General features: G+C 37.8%; 1 protein-coding gene across 1 annotated transcript in view; it reads left to right on the top strand.

Annotated features, from left to right (window-relative positions):
- Positions 1–27808, top strand: part of ARHGEF9 (Cdc42 guanine nucleotide exchange factor 9) — a 262188-nt gene that overhangs the window by 191925 nt on the left and 42455 nt on the right. Inside the window, exons 4-5 of the mRNA XM_054695699.1 lie at positions 16623–16802; positions 23719–23951. Coding sequence (XP_054551674.1) covers positions 16623–16802; positions 23719–23951 — 413 coding nt within the window. The remainder of the gene's footprint in view (positions 1–16622; positions 16803–23718; positions 23952–27808) is intronic.

Genomic DNA, 27808 nt, shown 5'->3' with positions numbered 1-27808 from the left:
AACCAGGGCATGAAATTTGGGGTGTGGGATCCCCACAATGGTGGGACACAGGGCAGACACAGCACCCTATGCCATTGGCACGCCACACCACCCCACCACCCCTTCTCCCCAGAGACCTATAAGGGAAAAAGCACAATTCTGGAAGGATACTAGGAAAGATCCTGGCACCACCTGGTGATCAGAACAAAATCACAAATACCTGATAGTTGGAAGCCAGGGATTCCAAAACCACCCTCGGGCTCTGAGAGGGGGGCGGGCCACACAAACTGTGTGAGAAGGGAAATGATGCATGGAGCAAGACTGCTAAAGATCCCATGCGACAACCCACATTCTGGACCTGAGAGCAGGGCACAGTATCCGGAATGTGGGACATGACATAACGATGGGCACCCACAGGGTGACACCCAGTATTTTGGATCTGAGAGCCCTAGAATTAAGAACTAGAGCTCAGAATTCAGGGCGTGGGATTCACACAGATGCAGGCACAGCAATGTGTGAACACAGGGCAGACACAGCACCCAGCATAAGCAATAGCCCCTGTGTTGAGATGCTCCCAACTACCTTCTATTTCTCAGAGAGCTACTGGGAAAAAGCAGAGGCTTGAAAGTATAGGTCTTTGGTGCTACCTAGTGACAAGAACAAAATCACCAACTATTTGATAGCAGGAAGGCTGGGACTCCAAGAATCCCTGCTGGAGCTGAGTAAATACAGAGGGAGGGAACTATAAGGGACAGTGCCCAGCAACACAGCCACAGCATCAAGACCCTGGTGGAGTTTTGGCTTAACAGTGCTGGACTCAGTCTGGTAAATTGTTTCCGACACCCTGGCAGGAGCAACCTAAAGTGATGACCGCCCTCACCAGTGTCACAACGTCCCTACACATAGAACTAATTAGAAAGTAAACAGCAGGGAGAAGGAAAAATATAAATAACCAATCAAGAGGAGACATCATCAACATGGCAGCAAGGAAATGCTGCGAGTAAGACCTGCCATGAAAAAAAAAAAAATTAATAGGGAGGAAAAGCAGCAAGTCCCTGAGAGAACTGGGACACGGAAGATAAACAGGCGACTCTGGCAAACTGTTTGAAGAACAAAGTTGCCATAAAGGAGGGCTAGAAGGGAGGAAAGCTCAGAACCCTGCTACCCTCCCCCACCCACAAAGTCGGCACTCTCTGGCCAACAGAAAGGAGGAAAAAATAAAAATAAATAAAACAACCAACAAGAACAAACTACGCATCAGCAGGACTGTGAGTGGAAAGGAACTATTTCAGCTACCAGACTCTGTGAATTGGAACTGTGGAGAACCCTGCAGGATTTGCTGCGGAGGTGAGTGAATGGCTCCCGGTGCCTTTGGAGAAAAACAAAGACTTCCAGGAGACCTACAAAGAGCCCAAGGCCAGCCTGTAAGCTTGTGCAGAAAAGCAGCAAGCTTAAAAAGCATATGTAGATCAGGGCTACCAAGGTCCCTGTGCCTGCAACCTAGGCTTGCGGGGAGACGCGCGGGGGGTGGGGGGGCCCTCATTGAGGTGAATGTCCCTCACTGAGTAACCAGAAACCAGGCACCTGGACATGGGAGCAGGGTGCAAAAGGCACCATTTCTGTGGACACTGAACTGGGCTATGGCCCGCGTCCTGGACCTGAGGGCTTTGGGAACTGAGACCATGGGCACGAAATTTGGGGCGTGGGATCCCCATGATAGTGGGGCACAAGACAGACACAGCACCCCCACGCTGTTAAGGCTTTCCACAGCACTCCCATTCTGTTCCCGGGGACCCACTGGATTAAAGTTTCCGAAGGACACTAGGAAAGATCTCTGGCACCACCTAGTGATCAAAAGAAAATCATTAACACCCTATAATTGGAAACCAGGGATCACAAAAACACCCTCAGGCACTGAGAGGGTGGGCCACACAAATGGGGGTAAGGAGAGAAATAAGGCATGGAGCAAGACCACATCCTGGAACTGAGAGCCAGGCACAGGATCCAGGGTGTGAGATGCGCCATAGCAGCAGGCACTGCAGAAGGTGACAGCCAGCATTTTGGATCTGATAGCCCTGAAACTGAGATCTAGAATGCAGACTTCAGAGTGTGGGATCCATACAGCTACAGACACAACACCTGGTGAACACAGGGCAGACACAGCACCTGGCTTGATTAAGAGCCCCTGTGTTGAGGTGCTCCCCTCTGCCCCCACTCCTCTACTCAGAGAACCATTGGGAAAAAACACAGGTCAGCAAGTACTGGTCTCTGGCGCCACCTCATGACCAGAACTAAATCACCAACTAGCTGATTCCCTGTTGGACCTGAGTAAATACAGAGGGAGGGAACTGTAAGGGAGAGAGCCCAGCAACACAGCATCAACACCCTGATGGAGTTTTGGACTACCAGTGCTGGTCTCTGTCTGGTAAACAGTTTCCAACACCCCTAAAGAAGCACTCCAAATAGATGCCCGCCAACACCAGTGGTACAACGTCCCAACACGTAGAACTAATTAGAAAGCAAACAACAGGGGGAAGAAAAAATATAAATAACCAAGGATGGCAGCAGGAAGACACACCACAAAAAGAAACACAGTCACCAGAGCTCAATGATGGCATGGAAGAACTTCTCTGCCTATCAGACATAGAATTAATAATCATCCTGATTAAAAAGCAGAAGGAAAATGAAAAGGAAAAAATGATTTGAGACAAATAATCACTGAACTGAAGAATGAAATTGAGACCTTAAGAAAGGAAAGAAAAGAAACGTTGGAGATAAAAAAAAAATTACTAGAGGAGATAAAGAACTCTGGGAAAAGCAATGAAAAGAGGATCGATGAAATGGAAGAACGGATCAGTACTATCAAAGATACAGAAATAAAAAGAGCCAAAAGAGAAAAGAAGAGAGAAGTGCAAATGAGCAGTATAAGGAGACTCTTAGACAATTATCAGACTCCGTGAAGAGAAGAAACATAAGAGTTATAGGCCTTCCAGAAGGTGAGGAGAGAGACAAAGGAACTGAGAAATTATCAAGTAGATAATTGAAGAAAACTTCCCAAGGATGAAAAAGGAGATGGATATAGACATACAGTAAGCGAAAAGAACTCCCAATTACCATAATTAAAGTAAAACTATGGCAAGACACCTAATAGTAAAGCTTGCAAGAGTCCAAACAAGGAAAAAATAATGAAACTGGCAAGAGGGAAGAAACAGATAATTTATAAGGAAAAAACAATCAGGTTAAATTCTGACTTCTTTGAAGAAACATTATGGGCAAGAAGAGAATGGAGTAACATATTCAGCAAAGTTCAAGACAGCAAATGCCAACCAAGAATACTTTTCCCTACAAAGATCTCCTTCCTCTACAGAGAAAAAATATGGACCTTCTCAGATAAACAGAAACTCCAGAAATTCATTACAACTAAACCCCTACTCCAAATAATTCTACAAGAAGTCCTAAAGCCAAAACCAACAGAGGAATGAACAAGAAGAACAGAATAAAGCAAGAAATAAAATCACAAGAAGACAAACACAATGACAAACACAGATTCCAGCATTATCAATATTAACTCTAAATGTCAATGGATTAAACTCTTCAGTAAAAAGATACAGAGTAGCAAACTGGATTGAAAAACAAAATCCAACCTTCTCCTGTGTCCAGGAAAACATTTAATCACAAAAGATAAACACAGACTGAAAGTAAAAGGGTGGAGAACAATCCTACAAGCAAATGGACCAAAAAAGAAGGTAGGAACAGCTATACTTATATCAGATGAAATAGACTTAAAATTAAAAAAAGTAAAAAGAGACCTAGATGGACACTACATTATGATCAAGGGGACAATACATCAGGAAGATATTACACTCATCAACATATACTCACCAAATGAAGTTTCACCAAAAATATTAGACAATTATTATCAGTTCTGAAAACAGATATTAAAGAAAAGACATATATAGTGGGAGACTTCAACACCCCACTCTCACCAATGGACAGATCAATGAGACCGAAAAACCACTAGAGCCCTGATTAAAGACATAGAACTCATGGACTTAACAGACATCTATAGGACACTGCACCCAAAAAAATCTGAGTACACATTTTTCTCAAGTGTGCATGGATCATTCTCCAGAATCGATCACATATTGGGCCACAAGACAAACATCAACAGATACATGAAAATCAAAATCATTCCAACTATCTTCTCTGATCATAAAGGCGTCAGGGTAGAAATAAATCATGAAAAGAAAACAAGGAACCTTCCTACTTTGTGGAGATTGAAATCCACACTACTGGAAGACCACTGGACTAATGAGGAGATCAAAGAAGAAATTAAAAAATACTTTGAGTTGAATGACAAGGAGGACACCATTTCCAGAATGTATGGGATGCAGCAAAAGCAGTAGTAAGAGGAGAATATATAGCAATATAGCAATGCAAGCTCCCATCAACAAACAAGAAAGAACTCAAAGAAGAAAGACCTCAAAGAAACAACCTAACCTCACATCTCAAAGTACTAGAAAAAGAACAACAAAAAAAACCTGAAGCCAGTAGAAGAAAGGAAATAATAAAAAATCAAAGCAGCAATAAATGAATTAGAAATTAAAAAAAAATCCAAAGACCAATGAAACCAAAAGTTGGTTCTTTGAAAAAATAAACAAAATAGACAAACCTCTAGCAAGGCTCACAAAGAAAAAATGAGAGAAAACACATATAAATAGGATTATAAATGAAAGAGGAGAAATCATAACGGACTCAGTAGAAATCAAAAGAATAATAAGAGATTACTCCAGTCAAAGAAGAAATATAACAACTAAACAAACCAATTACAAGCAGCAAAATTGAAGCAGTAATCAAAGCACTCCCCCAAAACAAAAGCCCAGGTACAGACGACTTCACAATTGAATTCTACCAAATGTTCAGCAGTGAATTAGTGCCTGTCCTACACAAACTCTTTCAAAAAATTGAAAAAGAAGGAATACTACCAAGTACCTTCTATGAAGCCAACATTACACTAACACCAAAACCCAACAAAGACAGCACACAAAAAAAATACAGGCTAATCTCCCTAATGAACACTGATGCAAAAATCCTCAACAAAATCCTTGCCAACAGAATTCTACAATGCATCCATAAGATAATTAACCACGACCAAGTAGGATTTATTCCAGGGACACAAGGATGGTTCAAAATCTGAAAATCAATCAATGTAATCCAACACATCAACAAAAAGAAATATAAAAACCATATCATAATATCCATAGATGCTAAGAAAGCATTTGACAAATTACAACACCCATTGATGATAAAGGGCCTTGAAATTCTCAGGATAAAAGGAACATACCTCAACATCATGAAGGCCATATATGACAAGCCCACAGCCAATATCATTCTCAATGGTGAAAAGCTGAAAGCATTCCCATTAAGATCTGGAACAAGACAAGGATATCCACTCTCACCACTGCTTTTTGACATAGTACTGGAAGTCCTAGCCAGAGCAATAAGACAAAAGAAAGACATACAAGGAATCCAAATAGGCAAGGAAGATGTCAAACTATCACTATTTTCAGACGATATGATAATATACATAGTGAACCCCAAAAACTCCACAGAAAAACTAATTCAACTAATCAATCAGTTCAGTAAAGTGTCAGGATACAAAATCAATGCACAAAAATTAGTAGCCTTCCTATACACAAAAAAATAAATCTGAAGAAGAAAAAATAAAGAAAACCATTCCTTTTATTATTGAAACAAACAAAATCAAATACTTGAGAATAAACCTATCAAAAGAAGTAAAGGACCTATACAAAGAAAACTATAAAACACTGTTAAAAGAAATAGAAGTAGACACAAAGAAATGGAAAGACATCCCCTGCTCATGGATCAGAAGAATTAATATTATCAAAATGGCTATCCTACTAAAAGCAATCTACAAATTCAATGCTATTCCAATTAAAATTTCAATGTTATTCTTCAAAGAAATAGAAAAAAATATTGGTGAAATTCATATGGAGCCACCATAAACCCTGAATAGCCAAAACCCAGAAAAAAAAAAAAAGAAGAGAATGGAGGCATCACTCTCCTAGATTTCAAATTACACAAAAAAATCCATAATAATAAAAAATGCATGGTATTGGAACCAGAACACACTCATGGACCAACAGAACCGAATAGAAAACCAGGAAATAAACCCACAGATCTGTGGTCAACTAATCTTTGACAAAGGAGCAAAGAATATGCATTGGAGCAAAGAAAGTTTGTTCAATAAATGGTGCTGGGAAATCTGGGTCACTACATGCAAAAGAATGAAGTTTGACTACTACCTCACACCATGCACAAAAACCAACTCAAATGGATTAAAGAACTAGACATAAGACCTGAAACCATAAAATATATAGAAGGAAATACAGGTGAAACACTACATGACATGCACCTCAAAGATATCTTTACAGATGCATCACCCAAAGCAGTGATAGTGAAGGAAAAGATAAACAGCTGGGACTACATCAAATTAAAGGGCTTCTGCACAGCAAAAGAGACAATAACAAAAACAAAGAGAAACCCCACAGACTGGAAGAACATTTTTGCACCCAACACTAATGATAAAGGACTGATCACAAAAATCTACAAAGAGCTGATGAGACTCAACAAAAACAAAAAAATGGGCAGAAGAGTTAAAAAGAAACTTCTCCAAAGAGGAAATACAAATGGCCACCAGGCATATGAAAAAATGTTCAACATCACTTACAATCAGGGAAATGTAAATCAATACTACCATGAGATAACATCTTACATCAGTGAGAATGGCACATATTAAACACTAGCAACAACAAATATTGGCCAGGATTTGGAGAGAAAGGAACTCTCCTTCACTGTTGGTGGGAATGCAAACTGGTCCAACCACTATGGAAAGCTGTGTGGAGATTCCTAAACCTACAAAAGATAGAGCTTTAGATTCCTAAACCTACATAGAGCATATGATCAAGCAATTCCACTCCTAGGTATTTACCCAAAGGACACAGAAACATTAATTCCAAAGAGCACCTGCACCCCTATGTTTATAGCAGCACAGTTTACAATAGCTAAGCTTTGGAAACAACCCAAATGCCCAAAAACAGATGACTGGATCAAGAAGATGTGGTACATATACACAATGGAATATTACTCAGCATTTAGAGAAGATACCCACATGCAATTTGCAGCAACATGGATGGCCCTGGAAGGGATCATGCTCAGCAAAATAAGCTAGAAAGAAAGAGAAAAATCCCGGGTGGTTTCACTCATAGCAGAAATCTAGAAAACTTAAACAAATGACCAAGAAAAAGAATAACTATAAGAAAGAAAAAAAATCAAAATCAACAAACAACTATGAACCAGAGACATACTTTGGGGGGGGGCGGGGAAAGGAGGGTTTGGGGTCAAAAGCAGTGGGTTGAAATTGTATAGTGAATATAATAATACAAAAATGATAAAAAATAAAATAAAATAAAATAATAAAAAAAAACAAGCAAACCCACAGGAGAAGAACACTCCACAGAAAGAAAAGAGTCACCAGATCTCCAAAATGACATGGAAGAAATTTTCTGTCAGATAGATAAGTAATAGTTATCATGATTTAAAAAACAAAAAGCATAAAGAAAACTAAAAGGAAAAAAATGATATGAGACAAATAATCAATGAGCTGAAGAACAAAATCGAGACCTTAAGAAGGGGGGAAAGAAGAAAGATAGAGCATTTAAAGATTACTGGAGGAGATAAGGAACTCTGGGAAAAGCAATGAAAACAGAAATGATGCAATTTAAGAACAGATCAGTACTGTCGAAGATCCAAAAAAAAAAAAAAAGAACCAGAAGAGAAAAGGAGAGAAAAGTACATAGGAGAAAGACTGAGGACACTCTTTGACAATTATTAGACTCCATGACGAGTTGTAAGCATTGTAGAAGGTGAGGAGAGAGACAAAGGAACTGACAAATTATTCAAGGAGATAATTGAATAAAACATACCAAACATGAAAAAGGAGACATATATAGACATGCAAGAAGCGAGAAGAACACCCAAATGCCACAATGAAAAGAAAACTACAGCAAGACACATAATAGTAAAGCTTGCAAGAGTCCAAGAAAAGTAAAAAAAAAAAAAAAAAACATGAAACTGGAAAGGGGAAACAGATAACTTGTAAGGGAAAACCAATCAGGTTAAAATCAGACCTCTCCAAATAAATACTTCAGGCAAGAAGAGAATGGAGTAACATATTCAATAAACTTCAAGACAGCAAATGCCAACCAAGAATGCTTTACACTGCAAAGCTCTCCTTCTTCTATAAAGAAAAAATATGGACCTTTTCAGACAAACAGAAACTCCAGAAATTCATTACAACTAAACACCCTATCCAAAAAATTCTACAATAAGTCCTAAAGCCAAAACCAACAGAGGAATGAATAAAAAGAATAGAATAAAGCAAGGAATAAAATCACAAAAAAATAAAGAAAATAGCAACTATAGATGTCAACATATCATATTAACTCCAAATGTAAATGGACTAAACTCTTCAATATAAAGACACAGAGTTGTAGGATGGATTAGAATACAAAATCCAACCTTCTGCTGTCTCCAGGAAACACATTTAACCACAGAAGATAAACATAGACTGAAAGTCAAAGGTTGGAAAGCAATCCTACAACTAAATGGAACAGAATACTTATATCATATGGAAGACTTCAAATTAAAAAAAAAAAAGTAAAAAGAGACATAGACAGACACTACATTATGATCAAGGGAACAACACTCCTCAACATATACTCACCAAATGAGGGAACACCAAAATATATCAGACAATAATTATCAGCTCTGTAAACAATCATTAAAGAAAATGCACATATAGTAGGATACTTCAACACCCAATCTCACCAATGGAGAGATCAAGAGAAAAAATAAACAAAGGCACTGTAGCCCTAAATAAAGACATAGAACTCATGGACTTAACAGACATCTATAGGACACTGCACCCAAAGAAATCTGAGTACACATTTTTCTCAAGTGGGCATGGATCATTCTCCAGAATTGATCACATACTGGGCCACAAGACAAACATCAACAGATACATGAAGATCAAAATCATTCCAACTATCTTCTCTGCTCACAAAGCATCAAGCTAGAAATAAATCATGAAAAGGAAACAAGGAACTCTCCCACCTCATGGAGATTGCAATCCATACTGCTAGAAGACCACTGGACTAAAGAGGAAATCAAAGAATAAATTTTATTTTTTATAAGTTTATTTATATGTCCAATGTGCTATTATGTAACAAAGCCTACAAACATTTTTTTAAAGATTTATTTATTTATTTATACAAGCACTGGGTACAGTCAGAAGCACGGGAGGGTGAGAGAATTCACCAGAGCCAGAGTGGGGAGCAGAGCAGGCAGAAGGACCGAAGTACACTGCTGAGGGCAGCAGCGGGCGGCAGGAGAGGTCTGCGCGCCATGTGGGACCCTCCTCCAGTGGCCGGGGAGCAGCTGGGGATCGAACCGGCGCTGCAGAGACTGCGGGCAGCTTCGCAACCCAGCGCTCAACCGCTGCGCCACTGGGGAGGCCCCAAAGAATAAATTTTAAAAAATACTTTGAGTTGAACAACAAGTAGGACACCACTTTCCAGAATGTATGGGATGCAGCAAAAGCAGTAATAAGAAGAAAATATATAGCAATACGGGCTCACATCAAGAAACAACTTTATCTCACATCTCAGAGAACGAGAAAAAGAACAACAACAACAAAAAATCTAAAAGCAGGAGAAGAAAGGAAATAATAAAAATTAACACAGAAATAAATGAAATAGAAATTTGAAAATCAAAAGAATCAATGAAACCAAAAGTTGGTTCTTTGAAAAAAATTAAAAAATAGACAAATCTCTAGCCAGGCTCACAAAGATAAAATGGGAGAAAACACATATAAATAGGATTATAAACAAAAAAGGAGAAATCATGACAGACTGTGGAAATCAAAAGAATAATCAGAGATTACTATAAACAGTTATATGCAAACAAATTCAATAATCTAGAAGAGATGGACAATTTCCTAAAATGATATAGTTATCCAAAGCTAGATAAAGATGAAATAGAATACCTAAGCAGAGGAATGACAAGCAGCAAAATTGAAGCAGTAATCAAAGCACTCCCCAAAAACAAAAGCCCAGGCCAAATGGCTTCACAAGTGAATTCTACCAAGCATTTAGCAATGAATTAGTACCTATCCTACACAAACTCTTTCAATAAATTTGAAAAGAATGAATACTACCAGATATGTTATACAAAGTCAACATAACACTGATACCAAAACCAAACGAAGCTAACACAAAAAATGAAATTACAGGCCAATCTCCCTAATGCACACTGATGCAAAAATTATCAATAAAATCCTTGCCAACAGAATCCAACAATGCATCCAAGGAATAATACACCACAATCAATTGGGATTTATCCCAGGGGCAAAAGTATGGACAACATATGAAAATCGATCATGTAATGCAACACATCAACAAAAAGAAGAATAAAAACCATGTGATCATATCAATAGATCTGAGGAAGCATTCAATGAAGTCCAACATCCATTTATGATGGAGGACCTCTAAATTCTTGGGATAGAAGGAACATAACTTAACATGATAAAAGCCATATATGACAAACCCATAGCCAATATATTTCTCAATGGCCAAAAGCTGAAGGCCTTTCCTTTAAGATCAGGAACAAGACAAGGATGTCCTCTCTCACCACTGTTTTTCAATATAATAGTGGAGTTCCTGGGCCTCCCTGGTGGTGCAAGGGTTTAAGCACCACACTATGAAGCTATCTGCAGCCTCTGCAGCATGAGTTCGATCCCTGGCCTGCCAGGGAGCTACCCACATGGTGCAGCAGACCTCTCCTGTCTCACCTGCTGCTCCCCACAGCAATGTATTTCAGTCAGTCTTCTTGTTCTGTTCCCCACTCTGTCTCTGGTGAATCCTCTCACCCCCCTGCATCTCTGGCCAGTACTCCAGCTCTGGTATGCATAAATAAATAAATCTTAAAAAAAAAAATACTGGAGGGACTCCCCAGTGGCGCAGCAGTTGAGCACTGGGTTGTGAAGCTGCCTGCAGCCTCTGCAATGACGGTTCGATCCCCTGATGCTCCCGGCCGCCGGAGGAGGGTCCCACATGGCACGCAGACCTCTCCTGCCGCCCACTGCTCCCCTCAGCAGTGTACTTCAGTCCTTCTGCCTGCTCTGCTCCCCGCTCTGGCTCTGGTGAATTCTCTCACCCTCCCTCACTTCTGACTGTACCCAGTGCTTGTATAAACAAATAAATAAATAAATACATAAATAAATCTTTAAAAAAAAAACTGGATGTCCTACCCAGAGCAAAAAGACAAGAGAAAGACATGCAAGGAATCCAAATAGGGAATGAAGAGTAAAACTATTACTATATGCAGATGATATTATAATATACATAAAAACTCCACAGAAAAACTATGCAAAATGACCAGTTTAGTAAAGTAGCAGGATATATAATCAACACACAAATATCAGTAGCCTTCCTATACACAATCAATCTGAAGAAGAAATCAAGAAAACCATACCTTTTATAATTGAAACAAGGGCCTCCCTTGTGGCTCAAGGTATTTAGCACAGCACTATGAAGCAATCCACACCTCTGAACCACGAGTTTGATTCCCTAGCCAGCCAGGGAGCAACCCATATGGCACAGCAGACCTCTTCTGTCTCACCTGCTGCTCCCCTCAGCAGTGTGTTTCAGTCCGTCTACCTGTTCTGCTCCCCAATCTTTCTCTGGTGAATCCTCTCACCCTCCACACATCTGGCCTGCACCCAGATAAATCAATCTTTAAAAAAATATATATAATTGCATAAATAAATCAATCTTTAAAAATATATATAATTGAAACAAAAAAATCATATAAACCTTACAAAAGAGGTAAAAGACCTATACAAAGAAAACTATAAAACACTGTTAAAAGAAATAGAAGAAGACACAAAGAAATGGAAAGACATCCCCGGCTTATGGATTGGAAGAATTAACATCGTTAAAATGGCCATCCTACCAAAAGGAATTTATAGATTCAACACTATTCCAATAAAAATCTCAATGTTATTCTTCAAAGAAATGGAACAAATACTGGTGAAATTCATAAGGAACCACAAAAAAACATGAATAGCCAAAGCCCTACTGACAAAAAGAGAATGGAGGTATCACACTTCTGAATTTCAAATTATACAACAAAGCCATAATAGTTAAACCAGTATGGTATTGGAACAAAAACTGATACACAGACCAATGAAACCGAATGGAGAGCCAAGAAATAAAGCCACACATATATGGATAACTAATCTTCGACAAGGGAACAAAAAATATGCAATAGAACAAGGATAGTTTGTTCAAAAACTGGACCTCTACATGCAAAAGATGAAACTCAATCACTATCTCTTACCATAGACAAAAATCAACTCAAAATGGATAAAAGATCTGTACATAAAACCTAAGACCATAAGATATATTTAGAAAATATAGGTAAAACACTACAAGACATACATCTCAGTAACATCTTCAAAGACTCATCACCCAAAGCAAAGAAAGTCAAGGAAAAGATAAACACCTGGGATTACATCAAACTGAAAATCTTCTACACAGCAAAAGAGACATTAACCCAAAGAGATACCCCACTGATTGGGGAAAAAAAATATGCACTCCATACAACTGATAAGGGACTGATCACAAAGATATACAAAGAACTCACATGGCTCAACAAAAGCAAAATTAACAATCCAGTCAAAAAATGGGCTGAAGAACTTAAAAGACACCTCTGTAAAGAGGAAGTGCAAATGGCTAACAGGCATTTGAAAAATGTTCACTATCCATTATAATCAGGGAACTGCAAATCAAAACTCCAATGAGATACCTCCTTACACCAGTAAGAATGTCACATATCAAAAAAAAAAAAACTAGCAACAACAAATGTTGGTGAGGATGTGGTAATAAAGGAACTCTCCTACATTGCTTGTGGGAGAGAAAACTGGTCAAACCACTATGGAAAGCTCTCTTTAGGTTCCTCAGTCTACTAAAAATGGAGCTATCCTATGACCCAGCAATTTCACTCCTAGGGATCTACCCAAAGGACACAAAAACATTGATTCAAATAAAATACCTCTACCCCTATGTTTATTGCAGCACTATTTATAATAGGTAGAACCTGGAAACCAACCCAAATGCCCCAAAATAGGTGACTGGATCAAGAAGATGTGGTATATATATATATATATATATAATGGAATACTACTTAGCAATCAAAAAAGATAAACTGATGTCATTGGCAGCAACATGGATGGAGGTAGAAGGAATTATGCTCAGTGAAATAAGTCAGAAGGAAAAAGAGGGGCTCCCCGGTGGCTCAGTGGGTTGAGCACCATGCTGTGAAGCTGTCTGCAGCCTCTACAGCACAGGTTCAATTCCCGGCCAGCCAGTGAGAAACCCTCATGGTGTGGCAGACCTTTCCTTCCTCACCCGCTGCTCCCCTCAGCAGTGTCTTTGGTTCATCTGCTTGTTCTGCTCCCTACTCTGTCTTTGGTGAATTCTCTCACCCTCCCATGCCTCTGACTTGTACCCCAGCTATTGTATAAACAAATAAAAATATAAAAAATAATAATATTTGCAACTGATATTTTAAAAAAATGAATAAAATATTTGGAAAAAAAGAAGGAAAATAAAAATATTGGATGGTTTCACTTATAGGAGGAATATAGGGGAACCAAATAAGACATCTGGGGAAAAATAATAACAGTACAAAACACAACAAAATAAACAGACAATTATAAATCAGAGACATCATGCAGGGGAGGAGGAGGGAGAAGGATCAGAGGAAGGGAGGAGCACCTGGGACTGAAGTGATGGTGCACAGGTGCATTGATGAAGGAAATTCTATGGGGACTACAACTGATGTGGAAGGGTAAAACAAATATTGTTTAAAAATTAACAATGATGTAAATATATATAAAAATAAAGAAAAAAAGAAAAAATAGGAAAAAGTCAACAAGAATCTGCCAAGTATAACAGAACAATTCACACTTTTGCATAATTCACTACACTGTGTCTATACATATACATATATATATATATATATATATATATATATACAGAATTGTAATCATAGCAACATACCACTTTGTGTTTTGATTTTTAACATTATATCATAAATACTTCTCTATATTTCTAGAAGTCTCCCCAATAATTTTAATAGCTACATTATATTTCATCAAGTTAAATGTGCCACACTATATATCTTATCAAGCCTTAACTTCACAGAAAAGCAATTAACAAAACCATCACCCTTTGGACAGTTAATGTTTCTCCTAATATACAGTTAATGTTTCTTGTTGCACAACACAAAATATAATAGTAAGAAAATGATGTCTTTGAGAAAATTACATATTTAAGGTTTAGGAATCTGTGCTAACATTTCTATCTGTTCTCTCTTCTCCAAAGTCTTCATTCTTCTTTTTCAACTTTGTTATATATCATGATCATTGAGATTGAGTGTTATTACTGCATCCCGAAGTTTTGACAGTAATGTGTTCCTTCCCTAAGACCTTCAAATGGGAGCAATGAACAAATGTATTAGTATGTCCTGAACTAGCATTTCAAGGAATGAATGAGCTTTCCATCCTGGCTTCTGTCTTCCAGTGTAGTCACTCACTAATACCTTTCCTTGCCCAGAATTGACTCCTTTATAGGACATCATTACCAATTTTTTTCCAGCTGTGCCTCTCGGTCTACAAGAGGGAGAAAAACTGGGAGCAAGGGTGAGGAAGTATCTGCCTCTTTTCCTAATGTCAAGATGGAAATGTTCCTGCCAAATAATATGCTTACTGCTCTCCTTGCTCCATCTTAATGAAGAAAATTAAAAGAAGTGATAAGATTATAAAAAGAAAGAGAGAAAAAGTAAGAAGAGAGAGAGAAAGGCGGGCAACCCATGGAAGTTGCATATTAGGCAGGGAGGGACCTATATGAGTTATTGCTTATTTCCCTGTTAGTCAAGTAAAGCTTTCTAGGGAGGAAGAATTTGTGGAGCTACTTCAAAAAAAAAAAAAGGAGTGGAGGGCCTCTCCTGTGGTGCAGCGGTTGAGCGCTGGGTTGCGATGCTGCCTGCAGCCTCTGCAGCACCGGTTCGATCCCCGACCACCGGAAGAGGGTCCCACATGGTGCGCAGACCTCTCCTGTGGCCCACTGCTCCCCTCAGCAGTGTACTTCATCAGTCTGCCAGTTCTGTTTTCCGCTCTTGCTCTGGTGAATTCTCTCACCCTCCCGCGCTTCTGACTGTACCCAGTGCTTGTATAAATAAATAAATAAATAAATAAATCTTAAAAAAAAAAAAAAGGGTGGAGCTAAAAGGGTATTGTGGGAATAGAGGGTATTTATGGTCAAATATTGAATATGAATAAATGCAGGGAATCTTGAGCATATCAGTAAACCAGGGCAGCAATCATTAGTTAAATAAATGTCAACAGGTACAGAGTATTAATTTGTAAATTGTTAAATGATACCTATCTGAACTGGAGGTTGAGAAGAGATAAGGGAAGTGAGGTTTTGGTAGAGGTTGGTAAAGGGTACTGAAGTCAGGGATGAGGATATTCTAGATTATGCCTAGATGACCTAATCAGCAGCTATATTAGGGTAAACAAAGTAGAGGTAGGGAAAGGGCCAGAAGTGATTAGTCAGTCTTTACAATGAGGGGCTTAGCACTTATGAATGATGTTACAAAACTTACATTTAAATTTTAGGTGAAATAAAGTGGCCATAATTCATTCATTAACAAAATCATTTTTATGTGCTAATTATTTCTAATGAGGACAGTGGCCATTAGTTAAAAATCTATATCAGTAAGTTCAGATCAAAAAAGTATGTTGAGGTATTTCCCCTCTGACTGACAATGTTGACTAAGTCTGATTGTGTTATTTCAGCATTCATGTATCAGTCCAAGAATCTCTTTTATGAGTTCATCCCTTTCATCAATACCTAGTTGTGTATTCATTCATTCATTTATTCACAAATGTATCCTGTACTCCAACCCGTTAAAAACATCGTATGGCTGGACATTTATGGACTCACTGGCTGAGCTCATTCAAACAATCTTTCCTGGCCAGCTACCTTAGATAGTTAAAATATCTGCTTTAAGGAATGGGTTAGTCTTGTCATTTCCTATTCACTTTGGGATAGTTTTCCTGCCTGGGTATCTGTTGCCAAATTTTTGTCAATGTTATTACCACATTTTGGATTGGTCCTATAAGAAATAGAATTTTAGAGATGTGAATGGATTCAGTTAAACCAATAGCTAATAAAACAAGTGAAAATGTTTGTGTTTAACCAGCTTCTGTAAAGGGCCCTATGGCTTTTTGGGATAAGAAAATGATGGACAAAACTCAGGATTCTGTAGATGTTTGTTTGAGATCGAACTTTATTACTCACTGATCGAGTAGATATGAAAAATGGAAATGATCATCCCCCTTTGCTTCATGGAACTGAAATGAGGCTTCCAGGTGTTTAGAAAGAAAAACCCTGAGTCAGGGATATCTTCAAACTGAGCTTTTCCTTTGTCTACAGGGCTACCTGAAACAATGCCGGAAGAGAAGGGACATGTTCAGTGATGAGCAACTGAAAGTGATCTTTGGGAACATTGAAGACATTTACAGGTTTCAGATGGGCTTTGTGAGAGACCTGGAGAAACAGTACAACAATGATGACCCCCATCTCAGTGAGATAGGACCCTGCTTTCTGGAGCATGTAAGTATCTTTCTCTTTGGGGATGGTTTTCAGAGAGCTTAGGAGACAGTAGGAGTGTCTGAGATATTGTCCTATTCAGCTAATCTCTCCTATGGTGGGGGATAGATTCTTCTCTGACCCTGATATTAACCCCCTTGCCAGGGTAAATAGATTTAGAAATGTGCTGTGATTTGACCTGGGGCTCTTCCTTTACATTTTCCCTTTCTTTCCTCTTTACTAGCCAGTGGGAATTTTCTTCCACTTCTATTTTCCATTCTAATTAAATGCAGTTTCCTTGGGACCCAGTGTTTTGGGAGGGGCTTTAAACTATTCACTACATGGAGAATACAGGAATCTAAGAAACTGGAGAAACTGTTGTCAGCAGGAAAGTAGGCCCCTGGAAGGCATTTAGGGAGAGCATTAGGGCAGGTGTTATGACAAGTATAGGAAAAGTGGAAACATAAATTATAAGAAGGAGACTAGGAAACAGAAAAGTTTGAATTTGAGTCCTGTGTCTGGATTGACTCTGATTAATCTTGGGTTAGTGCCTTATCTTTTTTGGGCTTCCTCATCTGGAATATAAGGTTTCTCTGTATACCTCTGCATTCTCTAATCTTTTTGGACTCATTCATGGGCAACCTAGTCATTTTGACAACTCTTTCTCCCCTTTTTATAAAATACTTAAAGAGATAATATATGCATGATACAAAATTAAAATGACACATAAGAGTATGCAACTAAAAGTAACCTGCAAATTATCCCGTTTTGCTTATGGAAATGTGTATTGGAGGGGCTATTCCTAAAGACCACCCCTGTGTTCAGAGATTTTCTAGAAGGACTCAGACATGCTTATTGTTATGATTTATTACAGAAAAATAATAAAAAGGGAAATTATCTAAAGGAAAAGGTACATGAGGGAAAATCCAAAAGTAACCAGGCATAAGCTTCTAACAATCCCTAGGAGGGAAGTAACAAGATGCTCTTAATTCCCATTGCAGTGATTTATGACCACCCATGTGAAATGTGTCCACCAGGAAACCTCATTAGGTATTCAGTGCCCCAGATTTTTATGGGGCATTGATCATATAAGCACCCTCGGCTTAGGACCTACCAAAATTCTAGACTCTCAGAAGGAAAACAGTTATTCAGCATAAAACACATTGTTTATATAATTATACATAGTTAGATGCTCTTGTCAGGGCATCATGAAAGTGCTCTTGATATCCAACTTTCAAATGTCAGCCAAAGGCCAAACTTTGAAGCACATCTTCTAAAGATGGCAGTCTCAGGCCTGCTATGTTAACTCTTTTCTGCACAGTATTTAAACTGATTCAGCCATTCCAGAAGGTATTTTGGCAGTATTCATAAAATTTTAGCATCTGTATGATCTAGAGATTCCATTCCTGAATATATATCCCAGAGAAATTCTCAGAGTCCATGAGGGAGCATTTATTTGCAATGCTGTTGAATGCATGACGGTGTTGTGTATGGTGGAATGCAATTAGAAGCTACTTAGGTGCTTATCACAAAGGGAATGGAATGTGGGATTCTTATTTGGGGATATTATGTAGCAGGAAATGACAGATTAGATGCATGTGCATGGATATCATCAACATAGTTTTGAGTGGGAAAAGTAGAATATAGAGTATTGGTTCCAGTTAGAGCCTGAGTTAATCTGAGTTAATCCTCTTTCTTTAATTTATTTTATATATTTTAAATCACTTTTTCATTTTTGCACAATGTATGCTTTTTCATCTTGGTTATAGTCCCCATATAATTCCCACCCCCCTTGTTTTGACCGTAATCCCTCCTACCCACCCCACCCCCTGTAATGTGTGTCTGGCTTATAGTTGCATATTGATTTTGACTTTTACTTTATTATAATTAGCCTTTTTCCTGGTCCCTTATTTAGGTTTTCTAAATTCCTGCTATGAGTGAGACAGTATCTCTGGTCCCTACCAACTGGATACCAGTAAGACCACCCCCCTGCCAGTATGACCACCAGGCATGGTCAAATGTCCCCTAGGGGTCAAAAAAGAACCATTGATCCATCAAATGATCATATGATTTTATCCTTTAATCTGTTAAATCTGGGGTGAATTTGGATTGAATAATTTTAATATATTAATTGAACATTGTATATTTGAGATAAAACCTACCCTGCCTTTGATATCCATCCATGGTGTTGCATTTATCAGTAGTCAGTTCTTTTTTTATTGTCTAGTAATTTTCTATTTTATGGATATATTACTCATTTACCAGTTCATTCTAGGATATCTAGGTTGTTTCCAATTTTGAATTGCTATGAATGAAACTGCTCTGAACATGTCTATACAAGTCCTTGTGAGAACATATGTTTTCATTTTTCATGGTTAAATACTTAAAGGTGGGATTATTAGGTTGCATGGTGTTTAATTTTTTAAGATACTGCCAAAGCATTTGCTAAAGTAAACTTACCATTTTGCATTTCCATTTCTAATATTTAGGAATTGGAGTTGCTCTCCATGGTTCTTAGTACTTGGTATTATCAGTATTTTTTTAAATTTTAGTCATTTTAATTAGTGTGTACTAGTGTTTCACTATGATTTTAATTTGTTTTTCCCTAATGGCTAATGATGTTGAGCATTATTTCATGTGCCTATTGGTCATCTATATAAAATGTTTGGTGAAGTGTCTGTTCATATATTTCAACCATTTTTAAGTTTCACAAATTCTTTTTAATATATTCTATTTATAAGTCCTTTGTCAGATATGGTTCATAAAGAATTTTGTCACATTGTATGGCTTAGCCTTTCATTTTCTTGACAGAATCTTTGAAAGGCATAAACTTTTAACTTTGACAAAATTGAATTTATTTTTTCTATTATGGTTCATGTTTTTGGGGGTCTCATGCAAATCATTGCCTTACACATGGTCACAAAGATTTTTTTTCTGTTTTCTTATACAAGTTGTGCAATTTTATTTTTCATATTTAGATCTGTTATCCTTTTTTGAGCTAATTTTTATTATAGTACAAAAGAAAGGTCATGGTTAGTTTGTTTCTATATAGTTATTTAGTTGTTCCATCACTATTTGTTGAAATATCTGTTATTTTTTCCAGTGACTTACCTGGGTATCCTTGTCAAAAGTCAGTTAATACTAGTAGTCTATTTTTAGGAACACTATTCTGTTACAGTGATATATGTGAATATTCATATACTAATACCACACCATTTTTGTTGCTGGTTTTTAAAATGTAAGATATAATTGTCATAAAACATTATATTAGTTTCAGGGCCTCCCCGGTGGCGCAGCGGTTGAGCGCTGGGTTGCGAAGCTGCCCGCAGCCTCTGCAGCGCCGGTTCAATCCCCGGCTGCTCCCCGGCCACCGGAGGAGGGTCCTACGTGGTGCGCAGACCTCTCCTGCCGCCCGCTGCTCCCCTCAGCAGTGTACCTCGGTCCTTCTGCCTGCTCTGCTCCCTGCTCTGGCTCTGGTGAATTCTCTCACCCTCCCGCACTTCTGACTATACCCAATGCTTGTATAAAATAAATAAATCTTTTAAAAAAAAAAAACATTATATTAGTTTCAGGTGTACAGCTTAATCATTTGATATCTGTATATATTGTGAAGTGATCACCACGATAAGTCTGCTTAACATATAACACCATACGTAGTTACTTTTCTTACTATCTGGATTGTTGTAGCTTCTAGCAATTATTCAGAGCTAGTAGCGTAAGTCTTCCAATTTTTTTTTTCAAGATAATTTTGGCTATTTTAGGTGATTTGTATTTCTATATAAATTTAGGAATCAGCTTGCCAAGTTCTACCAAAAAGCAAAAACAAAAATCCTGTCAGCATTGTGATTAAGATTGCATTAAATCTATAGGTCAGTTTTGGGGAAAAGGACGTATTTTCAGTTCCATGAATCTCTAAATATTTATGTATGTAGGTTGTATATAATTTCTCCCAGTATTGTTTTTATTTTTCATTGTATAGATAGCCATATTTTTAAAAGTTAGTTATATTTGTTTGCTGCTATTGTAAATTATGTTTTTATTTCAGTTTACTGTAGTTTAGTATATGATATAGAAATACAATTGATTTTTATATATACTTTGAATCCTGACACATTACCAAATTCATTAATTGGTTTTAGGTGCTTCATTTCGTTTTTGTTTTTGTATTTTATCTCTCTCTCTCTCTCTCTCTCAATATATATATATATATATATATATATATATATATAACATTTTATACTTAATCAGGTAATTTCTGAATAAAGACCATTTTATTTCTTTTTTTAAAGATTTTATTTTATTTTATTTATTTATGCATACAAGAGCTAGGGTACAGGCAAGAGATGCGTGGGGTGAGAGGATTCACCAGAGACAGAGTGGGGAGCAGAACAGGCAGACTGACTGAAATACACTGCTGAGGGGAGCAGCAGGCAAGGCAGGAGAGGTCTGCTGCGCCATGTAGCTCCCTGTCTGGCTGGGGATCGAACTCGTGCTGCAGTAGCTGAGGATAGCTTCATATGTGGTACTTAACCCCTTGCACCACCAGGGAGGCCAGAGACCATTTTATTTCTTTTTTTTCAATATATTTCAATTATATTTACTTTTCTTATTGTATTACACTGACTAGAACTCCCAGTATATTGTTACCTAGAAAAGGTGAGACCATGCATATTTTGCCTTGCACCTGAGGGGAGCATTCATTATTTCACCACTGTGAATGATATTAGCTTTATTTTTTTTATGTTTGTCCTTTTATCACATAGAGTAAGTTTCTTTCTGTTCCTAATTAGCAGATGGCTTTTATAATAAATGTGTTTTCTCAAATGCTTATTATTTTGCTTTTGTAGTAATCATATGATTTTTGTCCTTTAATAAATTATCATGGTAAGTTTGATTGGGATGAAACCCTTTCAATCATGGTCTATCATCCAAATGGTCTATCATCTAAATACTACTTTAAGTCTATTTATAATAACAGCATCTTTACCTTTTTGTCTACTAAATTCCATTGCCTATTTATTATTATTTTAGTTTTTTTCATGTCTTACATTCTCAATTGTGAAGTTATTTTTGAATGTGTAATGAACAATGTATAAGGAAATGTATGGAGATATTTAAAACTTGGAAATAACCTCTAACTTATAGGAAAATTAAAAAACAAAACAGGAGAGTTCCTTTTTCTCCACAACCTCGACAACATTTGTTGTTGCTAGTTTTTTTAATATGTGCCATTCTCACTGGTGTGAGATGGTATCCATTGGTAGTTTTGATTTGCATTTCTCTGATTACAAGTGATGTTGAACATTTTTTCATGTGCCTGTTGGCCATTTATATTTCTTCTTCAGAGAAGTTTCTTTTTAGCTCTTCTGCCCATTTTTTGACTGGATTATTTTCTTTGTTTTTGTTGAGTCGCATCAGCTCTTTGTAGATTTCTGTGATCAGTCCTTTATCATTATTGTTGTGTGCAAAAATTTTCTCCCAGTTGTGGGGTTTCTCATTGTTTTGGTTATTGTCTCTTTTGCTGTGCAGAAGCTCTTTAATTTGATGTAGGTTGTGGAGAAAAAGGAACTCTCCTGCACTGCTGATGGGAGTGAAAACTGGTCCAACCACTATGGAGAGCTGTGTGGAGATTTCTTGAACTACTAAACATAGAGCTTCCATATGATCCAGCAATCCCATTCCTAGATATTTACCCATTTGACACAGAAACAGTAATTCCAAAGGGCACCTGCACCCCTATATTTATAGCAGCACTATTTATAATGGAAACAACCCAAATACCCAAAAATAGATGACTGGATCAAGAAGATATGGTACATATACACAATGGAATATTACTCAGCAATGAAAAAAAAGATAAACACATGCAGTTTGCAGCAACATGATGGAGCTAGAATGGATCATGCTCAGCAAAATAAGTCAGAAAGAAAAAGAAAAATACTGGATGGTCTCACTCATAGCAGGTATTTAGAAAACCTAAATAAGACACCAGGAAAAAGACTAATCAATACAAAGTAAAAACCAAAATCAACAAGCAACTATAAACCAGAGACACACTATGGGTGGTGGGGAGCAAGGGGCGGGGAAAGGAAGGACTAGAGTCAAAATAAGGGGGGAGGTGCAATTGTATGGGGAATATAACCAAAATGAAGATGCATACATTGTGCAAAGATGAAAAAAGATGTAAGAATTATATAAAATAAAATATTAAAAAAAACAGTACAAAGACTACCCTTATGCCATTTATTGAGATTCACCTGTTGTTACAGTTTCACTGTGTTTGCTTTATCATTTGAAGATTCTCACCCTCTCTCCTTCTCTGTCCTCCCTACTCTCTATGCACATGTTTATGTATACATAAACACACACACACATACACTCATATATTGTTTTCCTTGGCTATTTCTGTTTTGCTTGCATACATCACAGTTTCGTTATCCTTTAATGCTCTATTGTGTTATTTCCTAAGAGAATTTCTTTGTAGATAAAGTGAGCCTCTGGATGATGTGATACTTTCAAACAGAAATTTACTTTATTTTCCAAATTTTCTAGGTTTCCTCAGTGGTAGAATTTATCTAAAACAACTTAGTCTGGCATTGCCAGAAGTGGAATCCCTGCCCTATCTCATTTTATGATGCAGTGCCAGGATTTTATAGCCATTGTGTGTTTCACTGGTATCAGGAGCAGTCTTCCCTTTTCATCCTTCCTTTACAGAATGTCTTTACTATTCAAGACTTATTTTTCTATATAATATTTTGATCAGTCTTTCTAATTCCCAAATAACTCATTTAATTTTATTATTAAATTATAAATAAATTTAGAAAAGATTGACATTGTTCTCATTGCACTATTCATACATAGATCAGGGCCTGGTTTTCCATTTCTTTTGGAGTCCTCAGTAGCTTTTACCTTTCTTTCCATTTTTTTCCTCTGCTCACAGCAAGATGGATTCTGGATATACTCTGAGTACTGTAACAATCACCTGGATGCCTGCATGGAGCTCTCCAAACTGATGAAGGATAGCCGTTACCAGCACTTCTTTGAGGCCTGTCGCCTCTTGCAGCAGATGATTGACATTGCTATTGATGGTTTCCTTTTGACTCCAGTGCAGAAGATCTGCAAGTATCCCTTACAGTTGGCTGAGCTCCTCAAGTATACTGCCCAGGACCATAGGTAAAGTATTGAAGGAGGCAGGAGTGAGGGAGAAAGCCTCCTCTACATGTCGGTCCTTATTGAAAATGTACACCCTTCTTCCTTTTCTGAGCTCAACCTATATGCACAATGGGATTGATATAATGTTCTTGGTTACCTCACAAAGCTGGCATGTGTGTAAAGTAAGGAAGTCTTGTGACAGTTGCTTGTAAAGTTGTAATCAGTATGCACACAGAATCGATATTCATCATCACCATTGTACAGCCTTCAGGGAACTTATAGCCTAGTCTTTAGTCCTTAAGTCAGTCAAGTGAGTCAACCCAGATGGAATAATTATTCAACTGCATATTCTGCTATGCTTAATAGATTTAAATAGCTTGTTTTGATCTTAGATTTCTTCAGCAATGCTGCATCCTTGTTCTTCTTCAGACTTTTCCACTTTACTCTGCCTCATCCCAACTATACCTTCCCCTTAGTCTCAGATAATGACTGGGGGAAAGGGCTTTAGACATTTCCTGAGGTTTAAAAATATTTTTCTTGTATTTTCAGAGAAACAATAAAAAACCCCAAGAAATCAAGCTTTCCTGAATGGAAATAATCCCTCCACCCCCTACCAGTGTAATATATGCTGGAAATCATCTCCAGTAATGGAGATGGTCTACAGTGAACAATCTCCACTCTTTCATATGCTTTGCTTCATGACCTAGACCCCTCATTCTATTTTGACCCTGCCTTTAATTATCATTAAATCCCTGACTTCTATTGGTATTAAATCCCTGACTTTAGAGTGGTTGGCTCATCATTCAGTTCTTTCCGATTGAGCATTCCAAGAAGAAAGAAGGCCTTTGTCCAATTTCCTTTAGTTTTCTCCATGATGCAAGGCAGAAAAAGTTAAGGCCAGCTTCTTACTTTAATTTGACTCAATGCCAGGTTTCTATGGAGATGAATTCCAGACTCTGTTGCATTAAATCACGGGTGTGTGCCAGCTGATTTTGTTTATGTCAAGCTTTAAGCCAATCCCTGGATTCATTTTCATGTTTATATTGTTTCTTTAACAAATCATTTTTCCTACACTTCAGTGGTTCTGGAACCCTGAAAATATTTCAAATCAATGTGTAGCACTGTATTCTCCCTTTTGTGTGAGGAATACTGACTATAGCTCTCCTTTTCATACGGTGATGGATGCAGGTAGAACAGGATATTGAAAAGGAGAATTCAGCTTCTTCCTCCCTGATTCTTACTTTACTGGCTGAGGGATTGATAGAGGTATTCACTAGACATGAAATCTGAAGGTGACTGAACCTTACTTGAATGGATTTATTAGCCTATTGCCAGAACTGAGTTCCAACTTTTCTAAGGATATGGTTTCTAATGAGAACAAATATGAGACTGAATAATCCCAAATAAAATTAAGGATATTTAAAAGTAAAATAGAAAATATTTTATACCTAAATTGGTAAAACCCTTAAAGGAAAGTCTTTTACTCAAATTTTTCCATTCTAAGGCTGGAAAATACTGAGTCAAAAAGTAAATCAATGGCAAATCAGGAACAGTATGGACGGTAGTCTGGGAACCTAGATTTCAAAGAGATTTCAGATGATTTTTATGCTCAAGAAGGTTTGTGAACTATTGTAGTAGGTAACCTGAAAGACCTCTTCCACTTCTGTGAGCCCATGATGTCATGAACCCAAATGACCACAGTTCTGCTGTAGCCTTCACTGGAATGGATATAAAACTGGAATATACAGGAAGTGCCCCCCTGACTCGCCATTTTCGAACAGGGATCTGTGCATCCGGAACCCACCTAGACTGTGTGGAATTGGGAAAGGGCTGTCCCCACAGGCAGGGGTGAGATTAAAATCCCCTACCTGGCCACCAGTTGGAGCCCAGAGGGGGATCCAGCCACTGCCGGGGCAGACCACAGGTGCAGGGAAGTTCCCCCTGACTCTCCATTTTAGAACAGGGATCACTGCGTCTGGAACCCACAGAGACTGTGTGGCTGGGAAAGGGCTGTCCCCACACCCAGACATGAGCTGAAGGCCCCCACAAGCCAGTTCCTGCCTGGCAGAGAGTTGGAGCCCAGAGGGGGATCCAGTGATTTGGAGCCCAGTGGGCAATGCAGCCACTTCAGGGCAGTCTGTGCAGCCTCAAGAGCCGCCTCTGGAATTAAACAAATACAGAAGGAGGAGATTTTCTGGGACAGCAGCCATTAACATATCCATAGTATGACTTCCCTACTGGAATTCTGGCATAAAGGATTGGACTCTATTGGACAACCAGTTTCTGATATCCCAGAAAGAGCACTCCAAAGAGTTGCCAGACAGTACCAGCGACACAGAGTCCCAATGCATAGGACAAATTAGAAAACAAGCAGCAGGGAAAAGAAAAGCTACAAGCAACCAAGACACACCACAAAATGAAAAACACCAACAGATAGCAACATCAGTGACTTGGAAGAACTTCTGAGCCTTCCAGAGAGAGAATTTAAAATTGTCATGATTAAAACACTGGCAGAAGTCATAAAGGAAAACAATGATAAGGGGAAAATAATCAATGATCAGAAGAATGAAATTGAGTCCCTAAAGAGGGAAGTGAAAGAGGTGCAAGAGATCAAAGGATTAATGAAAGAGCTAACGTACTCTGGAAAAAGCAATGAAAGCAGAATAGATTAAATGGAAGAACGAGTAAGTACTTTCAAAATCACAGAAATAAAAAGAACTGAAACAGAAAAGGAAAGAGAAATATGAAGGAAAAAGAATGAAGAAAGACTTCAGGAACTATATGATTCCATGAGGAAAGGAAATATAAGATTTCCAGGAATCCAAGAAGGATAGAGAGAGGCATAAGAACAGAGAAAATATATAAGTAGATAATTGAAGAGAACTTCCCAAATATAAAGAAGGAGCTGAAACTAGACATATAAGAAGCAAGAACACCAAACTTCCATGATGAAAGGAAAAATACAGCAAGACACATAATAGTAAAGCTCCCATGAATACAAGAAAAGGAAAAAATAATGAAGCTGACAAGAGGGAAAAAACAGATAATATACAAAGGAAAACCAATCAGGCTGACATCAGACTTCTCTGAAGAAACATTATGGGCAAGGAAAGAGTGGAGGGACATAGTCAACAAACTACAAGACAACAAATGCCAACCAAGAATACTCCATCTTGCAAAGCTTTCCTTCCTCTATGAAGAAAGAATAAGGACCTTCCTAGACAAACAGAAAATCCAGAATTTCATTTGACTAAATCCCCACTCCAAAAAATACTACAAGGAGTCCTAAAGTCAGAACCAACAGAGGGATGAATAAGAACGAAACAAGACCAAAAAATTATTAAAAAATAAATAAAACAAGAGAAAAGACAAACAAAATGACAAATATAGATGCTAACATATCAATATTAACTCTAAATGTAAACAGACTAAACCCTTCAATAAAAAGACACAGAGTAACAGGTTGGATAAAGAAACAAAACTCAACATTTTGCTGTCTCCAGGAAACACATTTAACTACAAAAGATAAAAATATACTGAAAGTTAAAAACAGGGCAGGAACAGCTATACTTAGACAAAAAAGATTTCAAACTCAAAAAGGTAAAAAGAGACCCAGATGGTTACTACATTATGATCAAGGGGACAATACTTCAAAAGACATAACACTCATTAACATATACTCACCATATGAGGAGCACCAAAATATATCAGACAACTATTATCATCTCTGAAAACAGACATTAGAGAAAATACATATGTAGTAGGAGATTTCAACACACCACTATCATAATGGATAGATCAATGAGAAAAAAATAGGTAAGGACACTAGAGCTCTAAGTAAGTATCTAGACCTCATTGGCTTAACTGATATCTACAGA

The sequence above is a fragment of the Talpa occidentalis genome, unplaced genomic scaffold (genome assembly GCF_014898055.3).
Source record: "Talpa occidentalis isolate TD23 unplaced genomic scaffold, MPIMG_talOcc4v2.1 talOcc4.15, whole genome shotgun sequence".
NCBI lineage: Eukaryota > Metazoa > Chordata > Mammalia > Eulipotyphla > Talpidae > Talpa > Talpa occidentalis.
The sequence above is the reverse complement of the archived record's forward strand: the minus strand, read 5'-3'. Positions and strand labels throughout refer to the sequence as shown.